Source organism: Podarcis erhardii, assembly GCF_964252035.2.
Source record: "Podarcis erhardii genome assembly, chromosome: 2".
Classification (NCBI taxonomy): Eukaryota; Metazoa; Chordata; class Lepidosauria; order Squamata; family Lacertidae; genus Podarcis; species Podarcis erhardii.
The window spans coordinates 80,567,259-80,588,998 of NC_138498.1; the positions used below are offsets into that span (position 1 = coordinate 80,567,259).

At 41.8% G+C, this 21,740-nt stretch overlaps 1 protein-coding gene across 1 annotated transcript in view; it reads left to right on the plus strand.

Annotated features, from left to right (window-relative positions):
- The window catches only part of FBLN2 (fibulin 2), a 140,145-nt gene that overhangs the window by 82,555 nt on the left and 35,850 nt on the right, over window positions 1-21,740 (plus strand). The window contains 3 exon segments of the mRNA XM_081848814.1: window positions 4,057-4,168; window positions 6,660-6,789; window positions 12,287-12,473. Coding sequence (XP_081704940.1) covers window positions 4,057-4,168; window positions 6,660-6,789; window positions 12,287-12,473 — 429 coding nt within the window.

Consider the following 21,740-nt stretch of genomic DNA (forward strand, 5'->3'; position numbering starts at 1 on the left):
GTTTTATTAAAAGTAGATCTGTATTAGTAGTCCATATATTTCAGGAGAGGCTACTCAAAACTGATCTAGACACTAATGTGATCTAGACATCTGTTCCAAAAAGGATGCAGGCCACTGCAAGCAGGGCAGGATCTGGGATACCCCTAGCAGGTGCGCCAACTCTAGGGGGTAGAGGTGTCTTCGGCCCCCTTAATTTTTGTTGGAAGCAGGCCGGGCCTCCTCAATGCGGAGGGAGCAGAGGAGGCCAAGTGTGGAGCTCAGTGCAGCACAGTTTCAGAGGCTGGCTGCTCCAGAGCGCTCAGCCTTCAGAAAATGTGATGTCACACATGTGAGCTGTGTGCAGGGCCCCCTCACTTTGGGGGGGGGCAACTTGACCCTTTGTGTTAACTCCTAGGAGCAATGGAATTAGCTTTGGTAAGGGTCTGAGCTTAACTGAGCAATTAACATGGTAACTAGGCAGCTTCCATTATCATCATGTTCTCTGCTACTTGTTAGAGCTTACGAAGGAGGGAGGGCAAGAAGATGATGAGAAACTGGAGAATTTGATTCTTTGATTGAAGTCTGAATTCCTGGGTTTGGGGAACAGCCAAGTGATGAATCCTCTAACTCTGGTCTCCTGCGTAGTGCTCTTCCTTAGACTGCATCAGAGGCCAGCTTGAAGTTGTAGGATTCTTGAGGCAAAGACCCAGTAATCCACCTCCAAGTTTGACTGAGTCATCTGGTGCCTGCTAGATTATTCCTTATAGAATACATGTTCCACAGCACAGGTCTTTCTCTAATTCCAATACCAAATACACACTGTGGTGGTAGAAGGGCTGCAGTTTTATATTTTCACAATATGTACTAGCAAATGAGAAATTTCCTGTAATTTAGATGCTGTTTCTGACACTGAGATTTATAAGTTTCCTACAAAAAATTCCTCCTGAACTTCAAACCTTCCTGCAAAAGTTCATATTACCACAAATTATCTGTAATTTGTGTGAAATCAGAATTCATCTGGCCACTTCATTTGCAAACACTGCCCAGCCAAATCAAGCAAAGATGTTTAAACCATATATATATATGGTTCCAACATCAGCAAGTATTTTTACTCTTTCATTATTTTCACTATGATAGCTGATCTGTGAGTCTCTTTTGGATATTCCTGCAGAAAAAAGTTCAAAGGCCATGTAGGACCAAACATTTTCTATAATTGCCTTTGTGCTTGCAACCTACACTTGAGATAAGAGGCTGAAAAAAATACCATATTGCCGCCAAAGAGCAAAACGCCAAAGAGCGTTGACAGGCGGAGTCCTCCCAACCCCAGGTGACCCCCCCAAGTGAAATAATGACTCAAGACAACTTGCTAGGGGATTAAAATTGGCCACAACTTTATTAAGTTTCAGATGTAGGGAGACCTTGGCTCAGGCATTGGGCGTTTATCCTTCCCAGTCCCTAGCCTGGGAGACATCAGGGTTGGTTCCCAGTACATTTCTGAGCACAATTCAAAGTGTTGGTGCTGACCCTGAAAGCCCTAAACAGCCTCGGCCCAGTATACCTGAAGGAGCATCTCCACCCCCATTGTTCAGCCTGGACACTGAGGTCCAGCTCTGAGGGCCTTCTGGTGGTTCCCTCACCTTGAGAAGTGAGGTTACAGGGAACCAGGCAGAGGGCCTTCATGGTAGCGGCGCCCACCCTGTGAAACACCCTTTCACTAGATGTCAAGGAAATAAACAACTATCTGACTTTTAGAAGACATCTGAAGGCAGCCTGGTTTAGGGAAGTTTTTAATGTTTTGTTGTTGTTTTTTTAAAAAAATATTACATTTTCCATTTTAAGAATCCAATCAAATCACATTAAGTATTCCAAATTATACAAATACGTATCATATAGTCCAAATATTCTGCCAGATGGGAGGGGTATAAATGATGACAATGATGATGAACTGACACCTGGCCTCACCCCAGTGTGTATGCTTAGACAGACACCATTCCTTGGATCTACTAACCCTATTCCTGAAATCCTACAGTATGGGAAGCATGCTTATTCTGCTTGCCAGGGCTATGAACATCATTCTGCCCCTGCCCCCAACCCTGAGGTAACATCCAATTGTTTCCAGAAGCTGCACTGTGGACAACAGAAGAAACTGGTTTTCTTTCTTTCTTTTAGCTTGTGGAACAAGCTATTACCTGTGAGAGTTTAAAAATACATGACCAATGAAAGCGGATAGTGTTCAGCCTGTCTGTCATATGCTTTGTTTGCTGACAGCACTGGATCCTTAAATGGTTTGCCAGCTGCATCTGTCTTGTAAATTGGGCTGGTAATTGAGTATGCCTAAAGCTACTGGCCACAAACCACTCATTTTGGAGTCATCCCATTGACCTTCTGTATTGAACCTGAGCACTAAGGGTCTCTCGACAAGCAAAGTTCAGCTTCTTTTTCTTGGAGGCCTTAAGGCCCTGAGGAGTCCGTTCTTCACTGAATATGGTCAATACTTGACTAATGATAATTCAATAAAAGACATGGCCTTTTAATGCAATATTACTCACATGAATATTGATCAAAACCAGTAACAGTTGTTAAATCCTTGCTAGATAGTTATTCCTCTTGTAAGCTATGTTGTTGCTTCTGCCATCAGCAATATGGAAGATTAATCAAAATTGGTTTTATGTAGAAACACCACAATCAAACATGTATTTTGTGACTGACACAACAAAAAGAAAATAATCCATATGGCCGCTAGGAAAGATAAAATACCAAATTCTGGAATTTAAGTTTCCAATGCGTATTTGAGTTTTGGTCCCTTCTGGCATTGGTTTTAGTGGTGTGGAAGCTGCTCCTCATCATTCTTTCATCTTGGAGAGTCGAAGTCACACCACAGTTCATTTTCATGATTGTGTTTCTCCTGCTCTGGTGTGGTAGGAGCCACAGAGAAAGCTCCTTCTATACAACCTTGGCTCTCCAATTATACCGAGTAGTATTCGAAGCAATGGCGTTGCATGGGTTCCTGTGCCCTCAAAAGCTTGAAGGGGCTCTTGGGAAGCAGGCTTCTTTTCGAGCAGTAAAATCTGGTTAACTGATCTTAACTAATACTTGCTAGGATGTGTTGTGAAACCACCTTGAAGAAAAATGCATTGCAGAACTGAAAATGCAAGTGGTACCTGTATAAAAAATGTTGCAGTAAGGTGTGGCAGACATCTATGCCCTTTTACAGGATACTCCATTCCACCTCCCTTGCTTTCCATTTCTCTCCCTTCCAACAATCAGCCAGCATTCTGTGACCACGGAGTATGCTCAGTCCCCATAGGGCTATTTTGGGCATATTTTTTTTAATCCCCTTAACGTTTTGGTACTTCTGAAAACCTTGGTATTCCCCTAAGCCTGCTCATACATCTACCTTGTCTGTGGAAGGTGTCATTTGGCTATATAAGGATCAATTATTAAGATAATGAGCTCACTGTATAGGATGGAAGACATGGTGGATGAAGCTGTTCATATGTTATATGTTGTTAATAGTAAATATTCGGACAGGATCTGTATCCCTCAGCTGGAGCAGCTGTCCAAGAGAAGCCTGAAGGCTGCAATCCCATGCACACTTACCTGGCAGTAACTCCCATTGGACTCAGTTGGGCTTACTTCTAAGTAGACAGAAGTATAAGAAGCAGTACAGTTCTACCTTGGTTTTCAAACAGCTTAGTTATCGAATGTTTTGGGTCCCGAATGCTGCAAAAAAGTGACTGTTCTGGTTTGTGAACTATTTTTGGAAGCTGAACATCCGATGGGGCTTCCGCGGCTTCCGATTGGCTGCAGGAGCTTCCTGCAGCCAATCGGAAGCTGTGCTTTGGTTTCCGAATGTTTTGGAAATCGGACAGACTTCCAGAACGGATTCCATTCGACTTCCAAGGTATGACTGTGCTATAATTGTAAGCTTCTGCACAATGGAATTTTCACAGACCTATACCCAGGTGTGTCCCTTTGTACAAAATCAGGAGACCAGGTTGCAGAACTCATCCTAGCATACAAAAATCTGTTTTCCCAAAGCATATTTTATATAGTTGTATATCTGCTATTTTTCAGGTTCAACAAAAGATTTAATTGAAACTTGCTGTGCTGCTGGACAACAGTGGGCTATTGACAACAATGAATGCACAGAAATCCCTGTAAGTGGAGCTGATGGCGATATCTGCAGGTATGTAAACTAAAGTTAAGAAGCTGAAAAATCACAAGTAGCCTGCATTTTATAATCTGACATATGATCCATGTTACACACATACAGGGATTATCCACTCTTACCATTTGCCCTGCTCTTTCCACCCAGAGCTCCATGCTTTAACACTCCATGTCCAAGCGTGCCCTTTCTCTCTTTTTTGGCCCCAAGCTTTTCTCACAAAAACCTGTTCTTTAAAACTTAAATCAGACCAAACATCAATTCAGGTTTTCTGCAGATTGACGTTTGTTCTGATTGAGCTATAAAGAGCTAGTTTTCACCAGGAAAGCTCTGGAGGGGTGCACCCTGTCACAGAGCTTTAAATTGTGGACCATGCCTGGAAAGTGCAGAAGAAAGATATGGATAAGCCCATCTGCGCACATGCTGCATAAACTTACTGAAGTGTGGCAAGACGGCCTGACATATATAGAAGGAACATTTCTCTCCCAAAATATAGAGGCTTAATGAACTTGAACCTTTTAATATGCACATTCCTTCAATTACAGGAGAACAATTATTTTGGCTTATCGCAGATCATACATTGATTTTTTTAATGCTATAGATGAATAAGATGAATAAGGCCTTTAATTTTGCCTGATAAAAATCAAGCTCCCTGCTGAGAATCTGTGCTAAGTGCAAAAGTCTGTTTCTCATAAACGGCACACATAAAGTGCACTATGCAAAGGACTGTGCATATGGAACTGAGTTAATGGGATGCTTACTTTCCGTCACTGCCACCTGAATCTCGGCCTTTAGTAAGTCTGTTTCCCCAGTGTAATCTCACAGAATTTGATATGACCCATTTGCTAAGAAGTGCTCTATTATAGTTACATAAAGGAACCAAGACCCTTGGTCTAAAATAGCAGGAATACTGCAATTAAGAAAATGTGAGCCAGTTTCTCTCTCATTTCTGGGGGGAAATGTCTAGCACAAATGGAAACTAAATAAATAAAGATCAAATTTTAAGTAAATGAGCTCCTTACAAAGGGATTTAGAATTTAATTAATGGATCTTTCTTCTCATTCCATGTGTAAATATCAGACTGAACTCCTGCTCAAAGGATTATATTTATTTCACTGCAACTTTCTATAGCAAGTTTACAAATAACCAAAGTAGATCTGATATTGGTGGAGTACAGGAGCTTAGTGAGGAGGAAACAGTGTACTTGGTGATAGAAGCATGATATTTGGTATGTATTTATACAAAGAGGAGCGTGTCAAAGCACCTCATTTTATGCTTTTATAGCAACTGCACAATCCCGCCTCTTCTCATGGCCTGAGCTAATGGAAGGTGTGGACTGGATATATGTATACTGAGCCAATATCAATAATGAGAATGACTGAATCCATGTTTGCCATGGATGGAATGGTAATGCTTGTCTCTGGCAGGATAATATAACATAGGAGCCCCCTTTGGCCCCCTGAATAAAATATTTGAGGGGGCTGGTCCTCCCCAAGGTTGATGAGCATTGGCATTCAAATAGTGTGTGTGCACTGTGTCATGTGATCTATTACGTTGGGGCATGGCTTATCTGCCACCCAATATTTTATTCAAGTTGGCACCCTGCAATATACAATATTTCTATGTTGATCAAGACCTGGAATGTATGTTCCTGCATAGGGACCATAGGAAAGTGCCTTATATTAAATCAGACTTGTTGGTCCATCTAGAGCAGAACTCTCCAGGATTTCAGAACAGGGACTTACTCACAAGTAAGCATCCAGTGGATTGCTGGGCATCTTGCAGAAACCGCCCCCCCCCCCCTGAGATGGACAGTACTAATAGTCATGTTGTTATGGATGCATTTTAAGGACATGGAGAAACTAATTTGAGACCCACCACTTGGCCCCCTAGATGCTTCTGAATCATGGTTGCTAAAATCACGGTCAACTCTAGGCAGTTGGATCATGCAAGACCAAGACTGCATCAGTTGCACTACTTGCCAGTTCATTCCCAAGCCAAATGTAAAGTGCTGGAGGGGCGGGGGGAATCTCCGGGTTTGGTCCTGCTGGGTGTGGTGAAGCAAACCACTAAAGTCGTCAGCACTGAACCAGCTGGCAAGCAGATGGTTTAAACCTGCTGGGTGCTGCCTTGCCAGCACAAAGCAGCCCCTTGCAGCCAGCAAGATTGAGTGGAGAAGTGCACTCCTGTGGGAAACATGCTGGCGAAGCAGCCTGCAGGATTGATCCCTGCAGGACAACAGTGCCATGAACCTAGACCTCCACTAACATCATTGCACAACCTTCCTGTTGTGGCAAACACAGGACTGCCCCCCCCCCCACACACACTCCTTTGCCCCTGTTGACCTCTTGATTCAGCATTTTGAGTTGCAAAATAGTGCTGCCAATGAAAGGCAAAGGAAACATGCAGAACATCCCTTTGGTGTGTCCAGTGGTGTCAGTTCTTACTGAATAATGGCATTTGCAAGTAGAAACCTGCCTTTTGAGAGCAACATGTGTTTTATTTGTTGTAGAATTGCTCAGAAGCAGTGTTGTGTCTCGTATTTAAAGGAAAACAGCTGCATTGCTGGCATGATTGCTGCCAGAGAAGGTGAATTGTGTGGCCCGGATGAAAGTGAGACCTGCGGAGGATCGTTTTATAAGGCAAGGCGCAATGCTGAAACCTTTGTGGCACGATTACTAATTCAAATCAGGTTAAGCTTTGGCACTTTTAAGGGTTTGGCATTTGTTCTCTCTCTCTCTCTCTCTCTCTCTCTCTCTCTCTCTCTCTCCCCTTAATTGCAAAGCATCATGGACCAGGAATGAAAATTTCACTTAGCTAAGCATTTTGACTGCTCATATTTATTTCTCTGCTTCAGCCAGATGCACAATCTTGAATTTCAGGCCCTTCATTTTAATTTGCTTTTCCATATATCTAATAGATAAGAATTTCATTAGTGCATAGCTTAAGAAGTCTATCTCCAGTATTATACTTAACAGCATGTTACTTGCTTTTTAAAAATCATATTATAGATAGGGAAGTAGATTACATCAGCCCCCTCCCCCTCCTTGCTTAGCCACTTACTGGATTGAAGCTGAACTGAGCAGTTGAACAGAACACTTGACTTAGAAGAAGAAATGTTTGACTCCAGAAACTTTAGCTCATAAAGATCGATGCAGATGCTAAATTAGGGGGGGGGGAGGGGGATTTGCCCTGGCAAAAAAAAATTTGCACAGCTTCCTTCACCTCATTGTTTCCCATACAATGGAGCCTTGCCAGTTTCTGCCTGCTTAGGATCTGACTCCTTATTTATTATGTCCTTTCTTCCAGATTGTAGCCAAACTGAAGGTTTCAGAATTCATTAAACATTGATCACCATTTACAAAGTTGTTTGATACTCCTGAGTGTAATTTCCCATTGCCTCAGCAGGAAATGCATTAATCCTGCCAAGTCTTGTGATATCAAAGTGTCTTACGAATAACTTCTGTTAGTATGAAAAATGTAAGGTCATTCTTGGTGCAACACAGGGGTTAATTGGTTGGTGAGGCTTATTATTCCTACTGAATAATCTAATTTTCAGGACATTATTACAGTATTTGATTATTTCTAAAAATGAGTAAAAATGCTATGCTGAGATTTGTGTTATGGATCATTTATCTGCAATGGATGTTGCTATGATATAAACTGTACAGCCCAGTTGCCATAAAATTCCTAGTGAGTGAACAGGGAGAACTGCTTGTCAAGGATGCCTCCAAATTTCGGGAATTACTTCTTTGTGCAGTGAAGTCTTGTTCCATGTTCATTATTTCAGAGAATGGGGCTGTGATTTCATGCATGCTTACCTGGGAGCAAGTCCCATAAAAAGGTTTGATGGGACTTGCTTATGAGAAGAGATGCACCCAATTGCATTGCAAGCAGCATTGTAAGTCAGGGTGGTATTACTGGTGCAACTACACCTGATCAACCTATTAAATAATGTTGAATGGTGAGCTGTTTGAAATAGGAAATGCATGCTGCGTTTGCTAGCATTCAGCCTCCTGCTTTGGGAGTGGTGGCTAGTGCCCGTTGAGACTGGGGGTGGAGGAGCTGGAGCCAGAGCCAATGATAAGTAAAGCCAATGACATCACTTGTCCCCATCCTTCTGCTTGCTTTGTTCAACAAGTGCGGCATTGAGATGATAGCTCAGTCAGTAGAGCATGAGATTCTTAATCTCAGGGTTGTGGGTTCTAGCCACACATTGAGCAAAATATTCCTGTACTGCAGTAGTAGTAGTAGTAGTAGTAGTAGTAGTAGTAATAATAATAATAATAATAATAATAATAATAATAATAATAATAATTTTATATTTATACCCTGCCCACCTGGCTGGGTTTCCTCAGCCACTCTGGGCGGCTCCCAACAGAATATTAAAAACAAGATAAAACCTCAAACATTAAAAACTTCCGTAAACAGGGCTGCCTTGAGATGTCTTCTAAAAGTCAGATAGTTTTTAATTTTCTTGACATCTGATGGGAGGGCGTTCCACAGGGCGGGCACCACAACTGAGAAGGCCCTCTGCCTGGTTCTCTGTAACCTCACTTCTCACAGTGAGGGAACCGCCAGAAGGCCCTCGGTGCTGGACCTCAGCATCCAGGCTGAACAATGGGGGTGGAGACGCTCCTTCAAGTTGATGGCCCTTGTGGTCCCTTCCAACTCTACAACTCTGTCAGACTAAGGAGAAGGAGGAAGTTGAGGGCCAGGGCCAGCACTGGGGCTGGTTGTCACTAAGAAGGCAGGCACCTGGGGGCCAGCTGGGGACAGGCTGATGTTGGCAGTCCTAATGGGCCAGCCTTCACTGGCCGATGGTTCAAGGAAGATGCCTTCAAAAGAACATTTAATAATAAGACTTCAAAGAATATTTCTGAGGCATAGAGAAAATGGGATTGGGTTTCCCAGCTACAAATGTGCACTGTGGGGTATTGGCAAGAATGAGCAAACAAGATGAATGGGAAAGGGAGGCATATTATCATATCTGTATTCCTGGATTGGGTTGTGGCGAATGTCACTAAGACGGGCGTAACACTTAGTCCTGAGGGCATTCTGTTTTTTCCTGGGACAACCCAATCAGCCTTACAGTTCGCTGAAATTAATTGTGCTTGATAAGCTTTGTACAATGCTGTAATTCTGCTTCTCATTCCTTTGATTAAGGGTAGTGTACCTATAAAAAAGAAATAAAATAACAGATTCCTTTTATTGAGCCAATTAATGTTGGTTTAAAAGCATTCATGCTCTTAAACATAATTTAGTATTCTGTGGCAGGCTACAGAGATATGAATATGAAAGCATCCAACACACTGACAAGATAAAACCTCAAGCCCAGATGGAGGGAAATACAATAAAGATGACATCTGTAAGAGAAGAAGGATGTTAGAAGAAAAGAATAAAAGCAGGCATGGAAAACATAAAAATGCTGCAGGACACACTGCTCATTAAAGATTCCAAGTTGAGTCCACAATGACTCTCTAGTCTACGGAAGACTCTAGGAGGAATATAAAATGTATTTATGTACATTTGAATTTGTTTACTATATTTTGACTACTAGGGTCCTCAAAGTAGCAGCTTATAAGAAAAATAAAACATCAGCAATGCAAAACATTATAAAATCAGTTCATAAGAACAACACAGATGCAAGATGTTAACAATATTCCATCTTCTTAAGCACAAATGAACCAATCTTGTCTTCTTAAGAAGTCAAAGTAAGTAGCCCTACTTCTTAGACACCCCAGTGGAATAAAGCCATCTGGACAGATCTCACAAAAACCACAGTGGGAAGGGTCTGATCAGTTTCTCTAGGGAGCAAACTCACAGTGCAGGTCCTGCTATGTTTCAGGTAGAGGTTAATTTTATCTCAGAAGTTTGATAAAACATCACCTTTGCTCCATGGAGACATATATATTAGAGGTGTGCATCAGATTCAGATAAATTCTAAATCCCAAGATGAAGAAGATTGCTTTTGAAAGGTTTAGGGCTTGCCAAAGGTGAACTGAGATATCTTCAAGGCAGTATGTGTTGAAGCACCTCTGAAGTGCTTCATGGCTCCAAGGCAATCCAGATTTTTAAAAAATGCTTCAGACAGGCATCTGTTAAAAGCAAAAATACTGTCTCTAAGCCTGCCATAATACCATAACGCCAGGGAAGAGTGATGGGCAATAGCTAGGAAACACCGCAGTGGGGAGAAGGCAACGCCAAAGTTCCATTGTGCCTGAAAAGTCAGGCTTGTAATCAGAGAGGGTTACTTTACCTGGAAAATGAATTCTTATTAGTTTGCACCTGATTTATTTATTACCAGGCAAATTCTTATAGGGTTGCAGCTTTAAAGTTAAAAATCAATACCTTGAAAGCAGCCTGTAATCAAAACAGCAACCAGTGAAATTTTCAGAAAATGGGTATGAGCTCTGCAGGGCAGTTGTGAAGATGCCTAGCCTTTGGTGCTATTTCCTCTTTGAACTCAAGAGCACTATCCTCTTCACCACTTTCCTAATATGCAATGGGGGCAATTTTGCTGCAGACATTATGAGGCCCAGAGAGAAATGGGCCTGAGATTAAAATAATACATTTCTTGTGACTGGCTGCTTACACTGTCAATCAGCCAGTCTGCCAATGAAGGGATAGGGGGAGGTATTTTGGCATCAAAATACACATGAGCACTTTGTTGCAGCATTAAATTAATATAAAAACACATTAAAATGTCTCTTTCAGTTGTCTTCTCTGAATTGCACCTAGGAAAGAAAGAGCTGTGGGGTGGAAAATCCAGCTCTTTTTAGTTGTTTTTGTTTGTTGGGAAATTATGTGCAGTTTTATTGTTTGTTGTGGCTTGATTTAACAGTTTGAAAATGGAATCATAAATTGGATGCCGTAGGGGTAATTATAATTACCTGCTGCGATAAATTAAGTTTCTCAGTAAGAAAGAACAGGTCTATTATACTTGAATTTTCAGCTTTGAAACTTCTTGTTGTGGGTGATTGCAACATTTACTAGTAGGTATGGATCGACTGTTGTGTTCGTTAATGTGATTTTTGTCACAAATCATAAAGAAACATATGGGGGGGGGGAGGAGATCTGATCTATGATCCTGAAACTTTTGCGTTGAAAACAAGGATTTGCAGAATGATGAAGTCCACCATAAAGATGCCATTTTAGCTGCTGAAGCCCAAGCACAATAGGTCTTGTGCAGCTGTATTGAAAAGCTGGTTCACACATGAGCCTGATATATTAAATATCACATGAATTTGTTACAGTTAGTCACTGGGTGACTCAGGGCAGTCCTGCACAGATTCCAGTGCCCCTGATTCTAGTGCAGGTGAAACAAATGCACCCCTTCCTCCCTAATTTTCTTAGATTCGGGCTGATGGCTAGGGCAGCTCAGAAGCATAGCTGTCAACCTTCCCTTTTTTTGCGGGAAATTCCCTTATTCCAGCGCCATTTCTGCTGCTTCCCGCTGCTATCCCGGATTGTTAGATATCCTGTAGACTGTCCCTGGGACAGATGAGGCTGCTGATCCCTTATTTTCTAATCTGAAAGTTGACAGCTATGCTCATAAGGGCCCTCGTGCAAGCGTGTGTGTGCAATGGTAGAGGCCTAGCTGGAAAGCTTAAAGCCTGCTGCCACTACAAGGGAGACAGATTGAAGAAAATGTGAACTGGCCCCACCCCTTAGCTAGACCAACTGCAGCTAGAAGGCGGATGGAGTCATAGATCTTAAAAAAGTGTAGACTTGCGCACGCTGGCCAGCTTCCATTTTGACATGCATTGTTTGTTTTGGACTTCTCAGAAAAGCAAGAAGTGAGGTGGGGGGAGAGTGCCAGCCAGCAATGGTGCCCACCTGAGAGGTGCCGGGACTGCACTCTGGCACACTCCGACTGGAAGTAAAAGCACTAGGAAGTGCGTATTTCTTAGGATGGCCATGCTTCAGTTCATGTATTATTGGGGGAAGTTAGTAGGTTCACTTTCAATATGAATGGAACTGAATTCCTCTCATGTTCCTGCCCACCAGTGACGATCATCACGATAGGAGCCATTTTGGCATACAAGTGATATATAAATTAGTAAATAAGAATAATATATAGTGGTTATTTGGTGACACCGCCACAGTTGCCATGCTAACGGTCCCTTTCTCTTGCAGCAATGCTGCGATTGCTGTGCGTTGGGCCTACGAGTGAAAAGTGAAGGTCAAAGCTGCGAGTCCAACCCCAATCTTGGCTACCCTTGCAGCCATGTAATGCTTTCCTGCTGCGAAGGAGAAGACCACCTCATCCCTCCAGAGCTAAAGAGGCACCCTGAACCACTGCCAACAGTGACACCAGAGAAACGTAAGTGCTGCAGGAAGCAGAGATGTGAGGCATCTTCTTCACACTCTGTAAAAACCATCAAGCTGGAGGTAACTTGCATTCTCTAGGCAAACCATTTCCAAGAAATTTACGTGACTCTCAACTGCAATAGCAATTACTTGCCTCTGCACAATGCTTGGTTCTGCTCCTGTCTCTTCTGTTTATTGCTTGTTGCAGTATTTGTGAGAAGTGCCACATTTTACCATGAGGCCAAGCAGGTTTTATAAGGGGTTGTTAAGGACAATGTATATATACCTGTTTTCAGCTTACAGAGATGGAGGTTATTAGCATGGAGTTTATGCTATCCACACATATTGAAGGACATGAAATCTCCTTGCTGCAGTAGTACATTTCTGGAATCAAAGTTTTCATAAACCATATCAATATATAGGTGCTATGGGACATAATTTTACAACTACTACAGAGGTATTTGGAATGTGTGCTTCAATAACATTATACTTTGTATTTCCTGGTATTTTCCCATCCCATACCAAAAGCATAACTTAGGATCTGTCTGTTGTCTGTCTGCCTCCCCCTGCTTTCTCGATCAGCAGCCTTTAATATTAAACAAACACCATCAACAAAATAAACACATATTGAAACAAGATTCATTCAGCTACTATTATGAAACAAGACACTATGAAATATATTCCCAATATACTCAGATGCAACCATACTTACGATATGGTATGGGAATTTCAGTTATCAAACTACATTGTTTGAGTGGGAAATGGCTATCAAAGATTAGCTAATACCAACAGACGTTTCTTACAATGCAATTACTACACATATACATGAGAAATAATGTTACCAAGTGATAACCCTATTGCTTGATAAATGCCCAGAAAAAAGTGGATAATCAGCGGTCTATGAATGTTGAAATAAGATAAAATAAATTGTTGCAAGAGTTGCCAAGGGAACCTCTAGACAAAATACAAAATTCATATCCAAGGAATCTTACTTCCTGCAGCAGATGAAAGGGCACAAAACAACCACTTGGACAAAAATCTTAGCAATGAACTCAGATTGGGGTTTATTTGAATTTCCTGGGAGGTGAGGACTGAGGGGTGAGTTGCTTCGCCCCTGGCAAATGTGAATTCTGGCTACATGCAGAAACTAAAATATGTTTCACAATAATACCATTTTTTTAGATCATTTCAAGTTGTCAGTACTATGCACAGTCCTGAACAAGCTTGCCCTAGTACCAGCCAAACAAAGTTTTGAGTTCTGTAGTGGGAGTGCTGGTGCTGGTTGTGGATCCCCTGGTGAATGTAACGCAAGGCCTTTACAGTGGTGGCATCCTCTGTGGAACTTCCTGTTGTCTCCCTGCTATTTTCATTCAGGAATCACTTCCAGATCTATTTATTTTTGCAGGCCTTTGTGACATAGTAAGAGAGACCCATTTGCTATAACTGTATCACTGGTTGTTCTACCCTTCGATTCCCCCCCTTTTTTTTTAGGTTGTGGTTTTAATTATGTTGTTTAAGCCTGTGTTTTTAGATGATGTAAGCCACCATGGGCTCTGTATGAGAAAGGGGAGATTATAAGAAATAAAACTTAATAAGAAAATAATAATAATTAGATTTAAATCAAGCTTTAAAATCAGCTGCATCACATCCCTCCTGTTTTCTCATTGTAATTTTGCACAACTCATTTAATCAACTTCATGGGTGCGATCCATTCATCTCCAGTTACTTCTCATGTATCCAGCAGTTCCGGTCCTTCAACTGATATATTTATTAATTTTTCACATGATCGGCTGGAAGGCAACTTCATTCGGAACACAAACAGAATTATTGTGGGGAGGGAACCTGAATTGCAGCTGTTGGATTTGGAACTCCTGCTTTGTTCATTCCAGAAAACAAGTATCAAGAGAAATGGAGCTTCATGAACTAGTGAAGTGACAGTGCTCCATCTAACAAGCTGGTGTCAGGGAAGAGGGTGTGCGGGGAATTCAGAGGTATCTGGAGAATAACCTGAATCCAAATAATCTCACAGCTCAAAAAAAAAAAAAAAAAAAAAGGCTTGGTAAAATGTAGGAATTCATATAAACACTAGTTTTCATCGTTGTTGTTTTTCCAATTCTCTCCTTGGCACAGATAAAGGGGAAAGATGGATGCTTCTGGGACACAGCCCATCCTCTGTGGACAATGATCCTATTGTGTGGACGCAGGGAGTGGGGTGAGGGGAGGATTTGCATCTCTGTGTACCACCCACATAGAATTGCATTATTCCTTTCTGCCCTTTTTTAGGGACTCTGTGATCCACAATCCCTCTTTGCTCCCATCCTCTGCCTGCCTAAATGACAGGCACTCCACAAAATCAATAACATTTGCTACTTGGTTACAGCATAAAAGCTATTATAAAAGAAATTAGTCCATTGATCTGCCCAAACAATCATTTCGAGCAGATCCTCCTGGACTGTGTTCACGCACCCCCTTTCTTCTTCCCCGACTTCTGTTGAGAGTGCTCCCTGTAATTGCTAGTAATTGTAAGCAATTTCATTCTTGGCTGGAAGTAGGAAGAGAGCTAGCTGAGAAACAGAAGCATTTGCACAAGGCAGCTGGTGGCATGGGACCTTCCAAATGCCCAGTGCCTGGGGGGCAGGGAGGGCAAGAAAAGATTTGCCTTATGAGTAGGGTGGACCTTGTTAAAACATGGGGTTGATCAGCTGAAATGTTTCATCATCCCAGGTGAAATTATGTCTGCTCCAGTTGTTTGCAGATGCCATTTTTCCAGCTGTCACTATGGAGATTCTGCACCCTTTCCCTTTCCTGCTCTTTTTACCTTCAGGGTGTAAATTCAGTTACTTTATGGATGTAACTGAATTATTTTGCTTTAATGTTTCATAAATTATGTTTCTGGAGGTCATAAAGTAATTAATGCAGCACACTATTATTTTTGATGTTTAATTAGGTTTTACATAAAACAGAGCACAGTAATATATTACAGCAAAATCCATGTCAGGGAGTAATGCAGTAAAGAGAGAATAATATTTAATGAACCCCCCCCTTTTTTTTAAAGAGAAGGAGGTTAGCAGATTGAAACTCACGTAGGTTCATAATAAAGCCTTTCTTAAGTGTGTAATGTGGTTTTATTGCAGTCACACCTATTAGGGAAAATAAGTCTTCAATTAAAGCACAGAGGAAGCAGATTAGTCTACCCAGTGTTTCCCAAACTTGGGTCGCCAGTTATTTTGGGACTACAACTCCCACCATCCCTAGTTGCAGGACCAGTGGTCATAGATGATGGGAACTGTAGTCCAATGCAGCTGGAGACCCAATTTCGGAAACACGGGTTTACAGAATGGCTGTGGGGAACCTGTAGCCCTACATATGCTGGAGAACTACAACTCTCATGATCCCTTAGCATTGCCCATGTTCACTGGGGATGATGGGAGTCTTCAGATGCCAGCAGGACACAGATAAAGATGAAGGTTGGCCTGACTTCCTGGTTTAGGGAGTTCCATATGTGGAGTGGTGCTCCATAGAAAGCCCTCTCACAAATTGCCACCAGAAGCCACTGGCATGCTTAAGAGGGCCACATCAAGTGATCTTAAGGACCAGCAGATTCACATGGAAAGAGGTCATTCTTTGGGAAGCTTGGTCCTAAGCTATTTGGGGCTTGAAAGGATACAGCCAGCACCTTGAATTGCACATAGAAATGAACCAGCAGCCAGTCAGCTGATAAAATAAAGGGGTCACATGATCCCAACACATGGTCCCAATCAAGAGTCTAGCAGCAGTAATCAGCACCGATTGAAGTTTTCAAGAGCAACCCCTTATAGAGCACAGGATGATAGTCCAGTGGAGATAATAGTTCAGCTGCTCAAGAGTGGAACGGACTCCCTCGAGAGGTTGTGGACTCTCCTTTTTGGGAGGTTTTTAAGCAGAGGTTGGATGGCCATCTGCCATGGATGCTTTAGCTGAGATTCTTGCATTGCAGGGGGCTGGACTACCCTCAGGGTCCCGACTTTACAATTCTATGATTTTATGAGATTTAAATAATGCATGTCAGATCATGGCCAGGACTGACCATACCAGGAATGTTCACAGCTGGTATATTGGTCTGAGTTGGGCAACAGGATACTTGATTATTTTCCGCAACTAATGACTTTTTGCCCTTTAACCGCCAGTCAGTCAATCTCAATTCCTCATCTCAGTGGCCATGGAGATTAATTTAACTGGTCAGGAGTAAAAGCATCTGATTTGCATTTAACTGTGAAGTTTTTCATAGGACCTTTTAGAGGGTGGAAGGGATATTTTCATTTAAAATAATATTTCTTGCCAGTTGCTTTGCTTGACTCTCAGTGAGATGTTGTGCTTCTATGGTCACCACTGCGGGTTTATAGCTTCATCATAAGGTGATCAAGATTTTAGAGGGTTGTACATAGCATTTGAGATATCGATTATTAGGTCTTCTGCTATATTGTATACACATACAAAAAATAGATAAACAAGCTACTTGCTTCTTTTAATTTTCTGGAAAAAATACTGTCAAAGTTACAAAAATAGATTCTTTTATAACATAGTTCCTTTGTGGGTGCCAATAACAAATGAATGGAGTCCATTGCAACAAAGTTGCCTGATGGCATTAATCCAATTCTTCTGTGAATTGTGGCTCTCCATTTCAGCAACCCTCAGAATTTTAATCACACATTCTTTGACCAAAGCTGATGCAGGTCTTTTTCAATGCTGAACTCAAAACTATCATAGCAGCAAATAACTTCCTAATGTTGAAGTCTGTGAAATGTTTTCCACAACCATATGAAACAATACATAAGGGCATCAACAGATATCTTTAAAATGATCCCAGAAGCAGGCAATGGGAGATTATCAAGAATATGACCACTCACAGAGATGGAAAGAAGAAACAGTTCCAACCAAGGAAGATTGGCAACAAAAACTGATGGTGTATGCAGAAAAGGTGAAACTTAAGAGAAGATTAAGAGACCAAGAAGAGACATGTTTTAATGTAGAATGGGGAAATTTTTTAGATTATATGAAGAATTTTTGTAAACACCTTAAATCATTAGCAGGACTGACATAAAAGTACACAATGAGAATAACCTAAATAGAATATAAAGGATAACCAGTTAATAGATTTGAATTGGATATGTGGTGGTAAAAGATATAATATAAGTAATGGCGTAAAAACCTCCAAGGAAGGAGAGTCTACCATCTCTTGCGGGAATCTGTTCTATTGTCAATCAGCTCTTACCATCAGAAAGTTCTTCCTGATGTTTAGTCAGAAACTACTTTCTTGTAACTTGAATCCATTGGTTCAAGTCCGCAGGACAAAACAAGCTTGTTCCATCCTCCATGTGACATGTTCCTCTGCACATGTTCCAACTTATCAATAATATTCTTAAATTGTGGTGCCCAGAACTGGACACAGTATTCCAGGTGTAGTCTGAACAAGGAACTTTGTCAGCAACCTCACTGAAATCAAGATATACTATATCCCCGGCATTCCCCTGATCTACCAACTTTTCAACTTTATCAAAATAAGAAAAGAGATTCATCTGGCATGACTTGTCTGTGGAAAAACCCATGCTTGTTTTTGGAATCACAGCATCATTTCCCAAGTGCTCACAGACTGACTTTAATTATCTGTTCTGGAACCTTTCCTAGTATCAGAGTCAAGTTCACTAGCTGTTAGTTACTTGGGTCTTCTTTTTTTCTCCTTGTTGAAGATGGGGACAACATTTGCCCGCCTCCAATCTGCAGGGACCTCACCTGTTCTCCAGGAATTCTCAAAAAATTATAGACAAAGGCTGTGAGTAGGAAGAGAAGAGAAGGAAGCATTTTAAAAATCTTTTGGCGGTGGGTTATATTTATATGAATGATGGTGCAGGTGAATGCATAGCTGATATTTGGTAAGCCGATGGCATTGCCTGAGCAGATAACAATATTTTTTATTTGCTAATGTTCACACACTTATGTGTGTTATGGAGCTATGTGCTTTTTCTAAAAGAGATGCTTCTTGTGCAGCTGCACAGCCTGACCCATCTTTTATTATAATACAACATTTTTGTCCATTGTACTCAGGCAGAGTCCACAGGAATAAAATAAATCTCAAATCAGCTGAGACCTGCCTTAACTCTCCAGGTCAAAATGTAAATTGATACCTGCCTCTTTATTCTTGCTATTTCTCTACTCAACTTCAAACCACTGGTAAGCCACAAAAAAGAAATGAATAGGAAAAAGGTAACAAAACACTGATTAGTCACTTACACTGGCAATGCTGAGCTTATCAGAAGCAAACACATTCCTCCCTCCTGGATTGTAGCTGCTTTGGGGAAATGCGAACAATTTCTGCCTAATATATCATTACCCGTCAGAAGCTGATATTTATTTATTTATTATTAGCAACTTGTACAATGTCTGTTGTTACTGGGTCCCCCCTTTCCCCCCCTTTATTAACATGTTCTTAGCTTCTTGTTTCTGTCTGTTTCCTTTAAAAGCCATTTCCAAAAACTTAGAAATATTAATGGATTTTCAAACACTGCACTGAAAACAAAACCATGAAGGTGACTCGCGCTTGAAAGAGCGACTGTGCTTCTTTGCTGTACGAGTGGCAAAGGAAAGGCTCTCCAGTCACGTAGAAATGCATTAAAATATTTATGGGAAATGCAGTAAAATGATAGTTGAAGTCTTCTCACTAGTATTCAATAGCTAATGGGGCAGTCCTAATCTCAGTGCCACCACCAGTGGAAACTTAGTAAGAAATGAGAACATCACAACATCTGTAGCCCTTGTACCTAAATGGTGGAAGGTGGGGTGCAGGATGATCCAGCCTGCATCAGGCCTGGCGCTGACACGAAAAGGCAGTCAGACTGACGTGAGTTCCAGAGGATTCCAGGCTGGCTCAGCTCTGCCCTGTTTCAGGGCTTTGTGTTGGCTCCCATCAGCAGGGAACCTGCCAGCAGAACTCACCACCCCATCTGCACATGTGGTGGGCCAAAGGGGGAGTGCAGGGCCAATAGAGTAGCACTTGCATTGCTCTAATGGTAACAGCTTGTGGGAGGCCAGTTTAGCCAGCATTGGGGAGGTTTGGATTGCAGTGTGAAGTTGAAGATTATAGCTTGGCTCCTCAGTTGTGTGCAGTGGCACTCCATGAAATGGATGCTCCTACTGGTGGAAGCGGGGATGCAGTTTTCTCCAATCCCTCCTCCTCCGTAACCCCTGTCCCTGAAAGCCTTCTCCAGGAATTGAAGGGCCATCAGGAATAGCAAGGGAGGCGTTGCTGGGGGTTTTAGGGAAGAAGCAAAGTTGGCAAGTTCCACCTATGAGGACATCCAGTTTGTGGAGCAGGAACTTCTGCTGGATCCAGTTCACTTCCATGAATGAGAGGAGCCCTTCCATTTATAACAGTAGTTCTCAAAGGCTGTGGCAGGAGAGGACGGCAAGTGTTGTAGGCAGATTAAAGGACACCCAACATTTTGGGAATGGTTCATGTTCCTGTGCAGCTGCATTGTTTTATACTTTCTGGGTGTCCCATGATCATATTATGAAGTAGTTGTGTTCTATGTTATGAATCAATCACTGCTAGGAGTGTTTTCCAATGTATTTCTTATCCATAAAATATATATAGTGTGGTGCAAGTAATTTGTTATTCTGAAAGTGTGGTCCAGAGAAACCACTGATTTATAGAATGGCAGGTGTGAGTCCAGCTCTGTTGTTGTTTTATTTCTTGTGTGTAAAGGAACATCAGCGTACATGGCACTTCCCCTGAATGACGCAAGAAAGGCAATTCCCTGCCTGGGGAACTAATCTAAATTTAAACAAAGAAGAGGGGGAGAGGAACAATGAGATCAGATGCTGTGCACTTCAGGAGAAGTGGTGCAAAGAAGATATTGGCCCACCCTGTGCTTCTGATTAAAATGTGAATGGAGTGACTTGTGTTTTGATAGCAGCATCCCAAGAGGAGAGCTTTCCAGACTGTACCCCGTCCCCTTTCTGGGCAAAGTAATCACTCCCCCAAAGCACCCATTTTTGAAGGTTACCTGCACAGGTGACCGGCCTCATGTTTCCCCAGGTCCTCTCCCCTTTTCTTGGGCCTCCCCCATCCCCCCATCGACTCATCTGCCAGCTCAAATATAGGGATGGTGGTTTTTATGAGTTTTTATTAGCGCATCTTGAAGATTTATTTATATGCCAAGCATAACAGTTGATCTTTGTACCTTGCTCAAAGGTAGTAGGTGAGCTGGGTGCCAAGTTAGTTTTATATTATCTTCTACTCTGCTTATCTCTCCCTTTAACTTCTCTCTCTCTCTCTCTCTCTCTCTCTCTCTCTCTCTCACACACACACACACACACACACACACAGTGCTTTTTCCTTAAAAAAATGTTTAGGGGTACTCTCATTTTGACTCCAGAAAATCACCATTTTATAGTTCAAATCGGGGAAAATAAATACAGTAAATGGACAAAAGTACAAAGATTCACAAAATGTTTAGGGGTATGCGTACCCCTGCATCCCCCCATAAAAAAGCACTGTATAGATATAGATATATAAACTTTAGTCATGAATCTAAAAGAATGACTTTTGGACACCAGTAGAATGATTGTGATTCTTTTTTGGTCATCCGTTTTCACTTGGCGTTTCCTATTTAATGGTCAAAGAACCAGGTCAGAATTTAATCAGCTCTGGCTACATCCATCATGCTCCAGGATTATTCTCTTAGATCATAGTGACTAACAATACAGAAGCATAAGGAAAAAGCACCCCCTCTCCCCCTCCTTCCCCAATGCTACTGGTAGTACTAGAAGCTGACGATCTCTGTGGAATAAACATATGTTAATCACAGGCATCTGACGATGGGGATCGTATTTCATCCAAGCTCATGCCAAAATTGATTGGTTAGTTTTTAAGGTGCCACAAGGTTCTTTGTTGTTTTTGCTGCAAGAGACCAACATGGCTAACCCTCTGGAAATGGTTGCATTTTGCATCATCATCTGTTATGCATTATAAAGTCCGTTTCTTGATAAATGGCACAGTACAACGGAATCTGTCTCTAGACAACTGAAGTTTACACCAGCCACTGCCTATTCTGCATGACCTCCGGCAAATAGGTTTTCCTTTATTTCCTCTGTTTGCCCTCCACATTTGCTGACCAAATGAGCTGTGCACTAAGAGCTAAAGCAATTCCTTTTAATCAATGGCCATTTTAAAGTTCAATTCTCCCTCTCTCCGAGCTCTCCCTCCTCCCAGGTTTGTGATCAATTGCATTTAACCTTTAGGCTT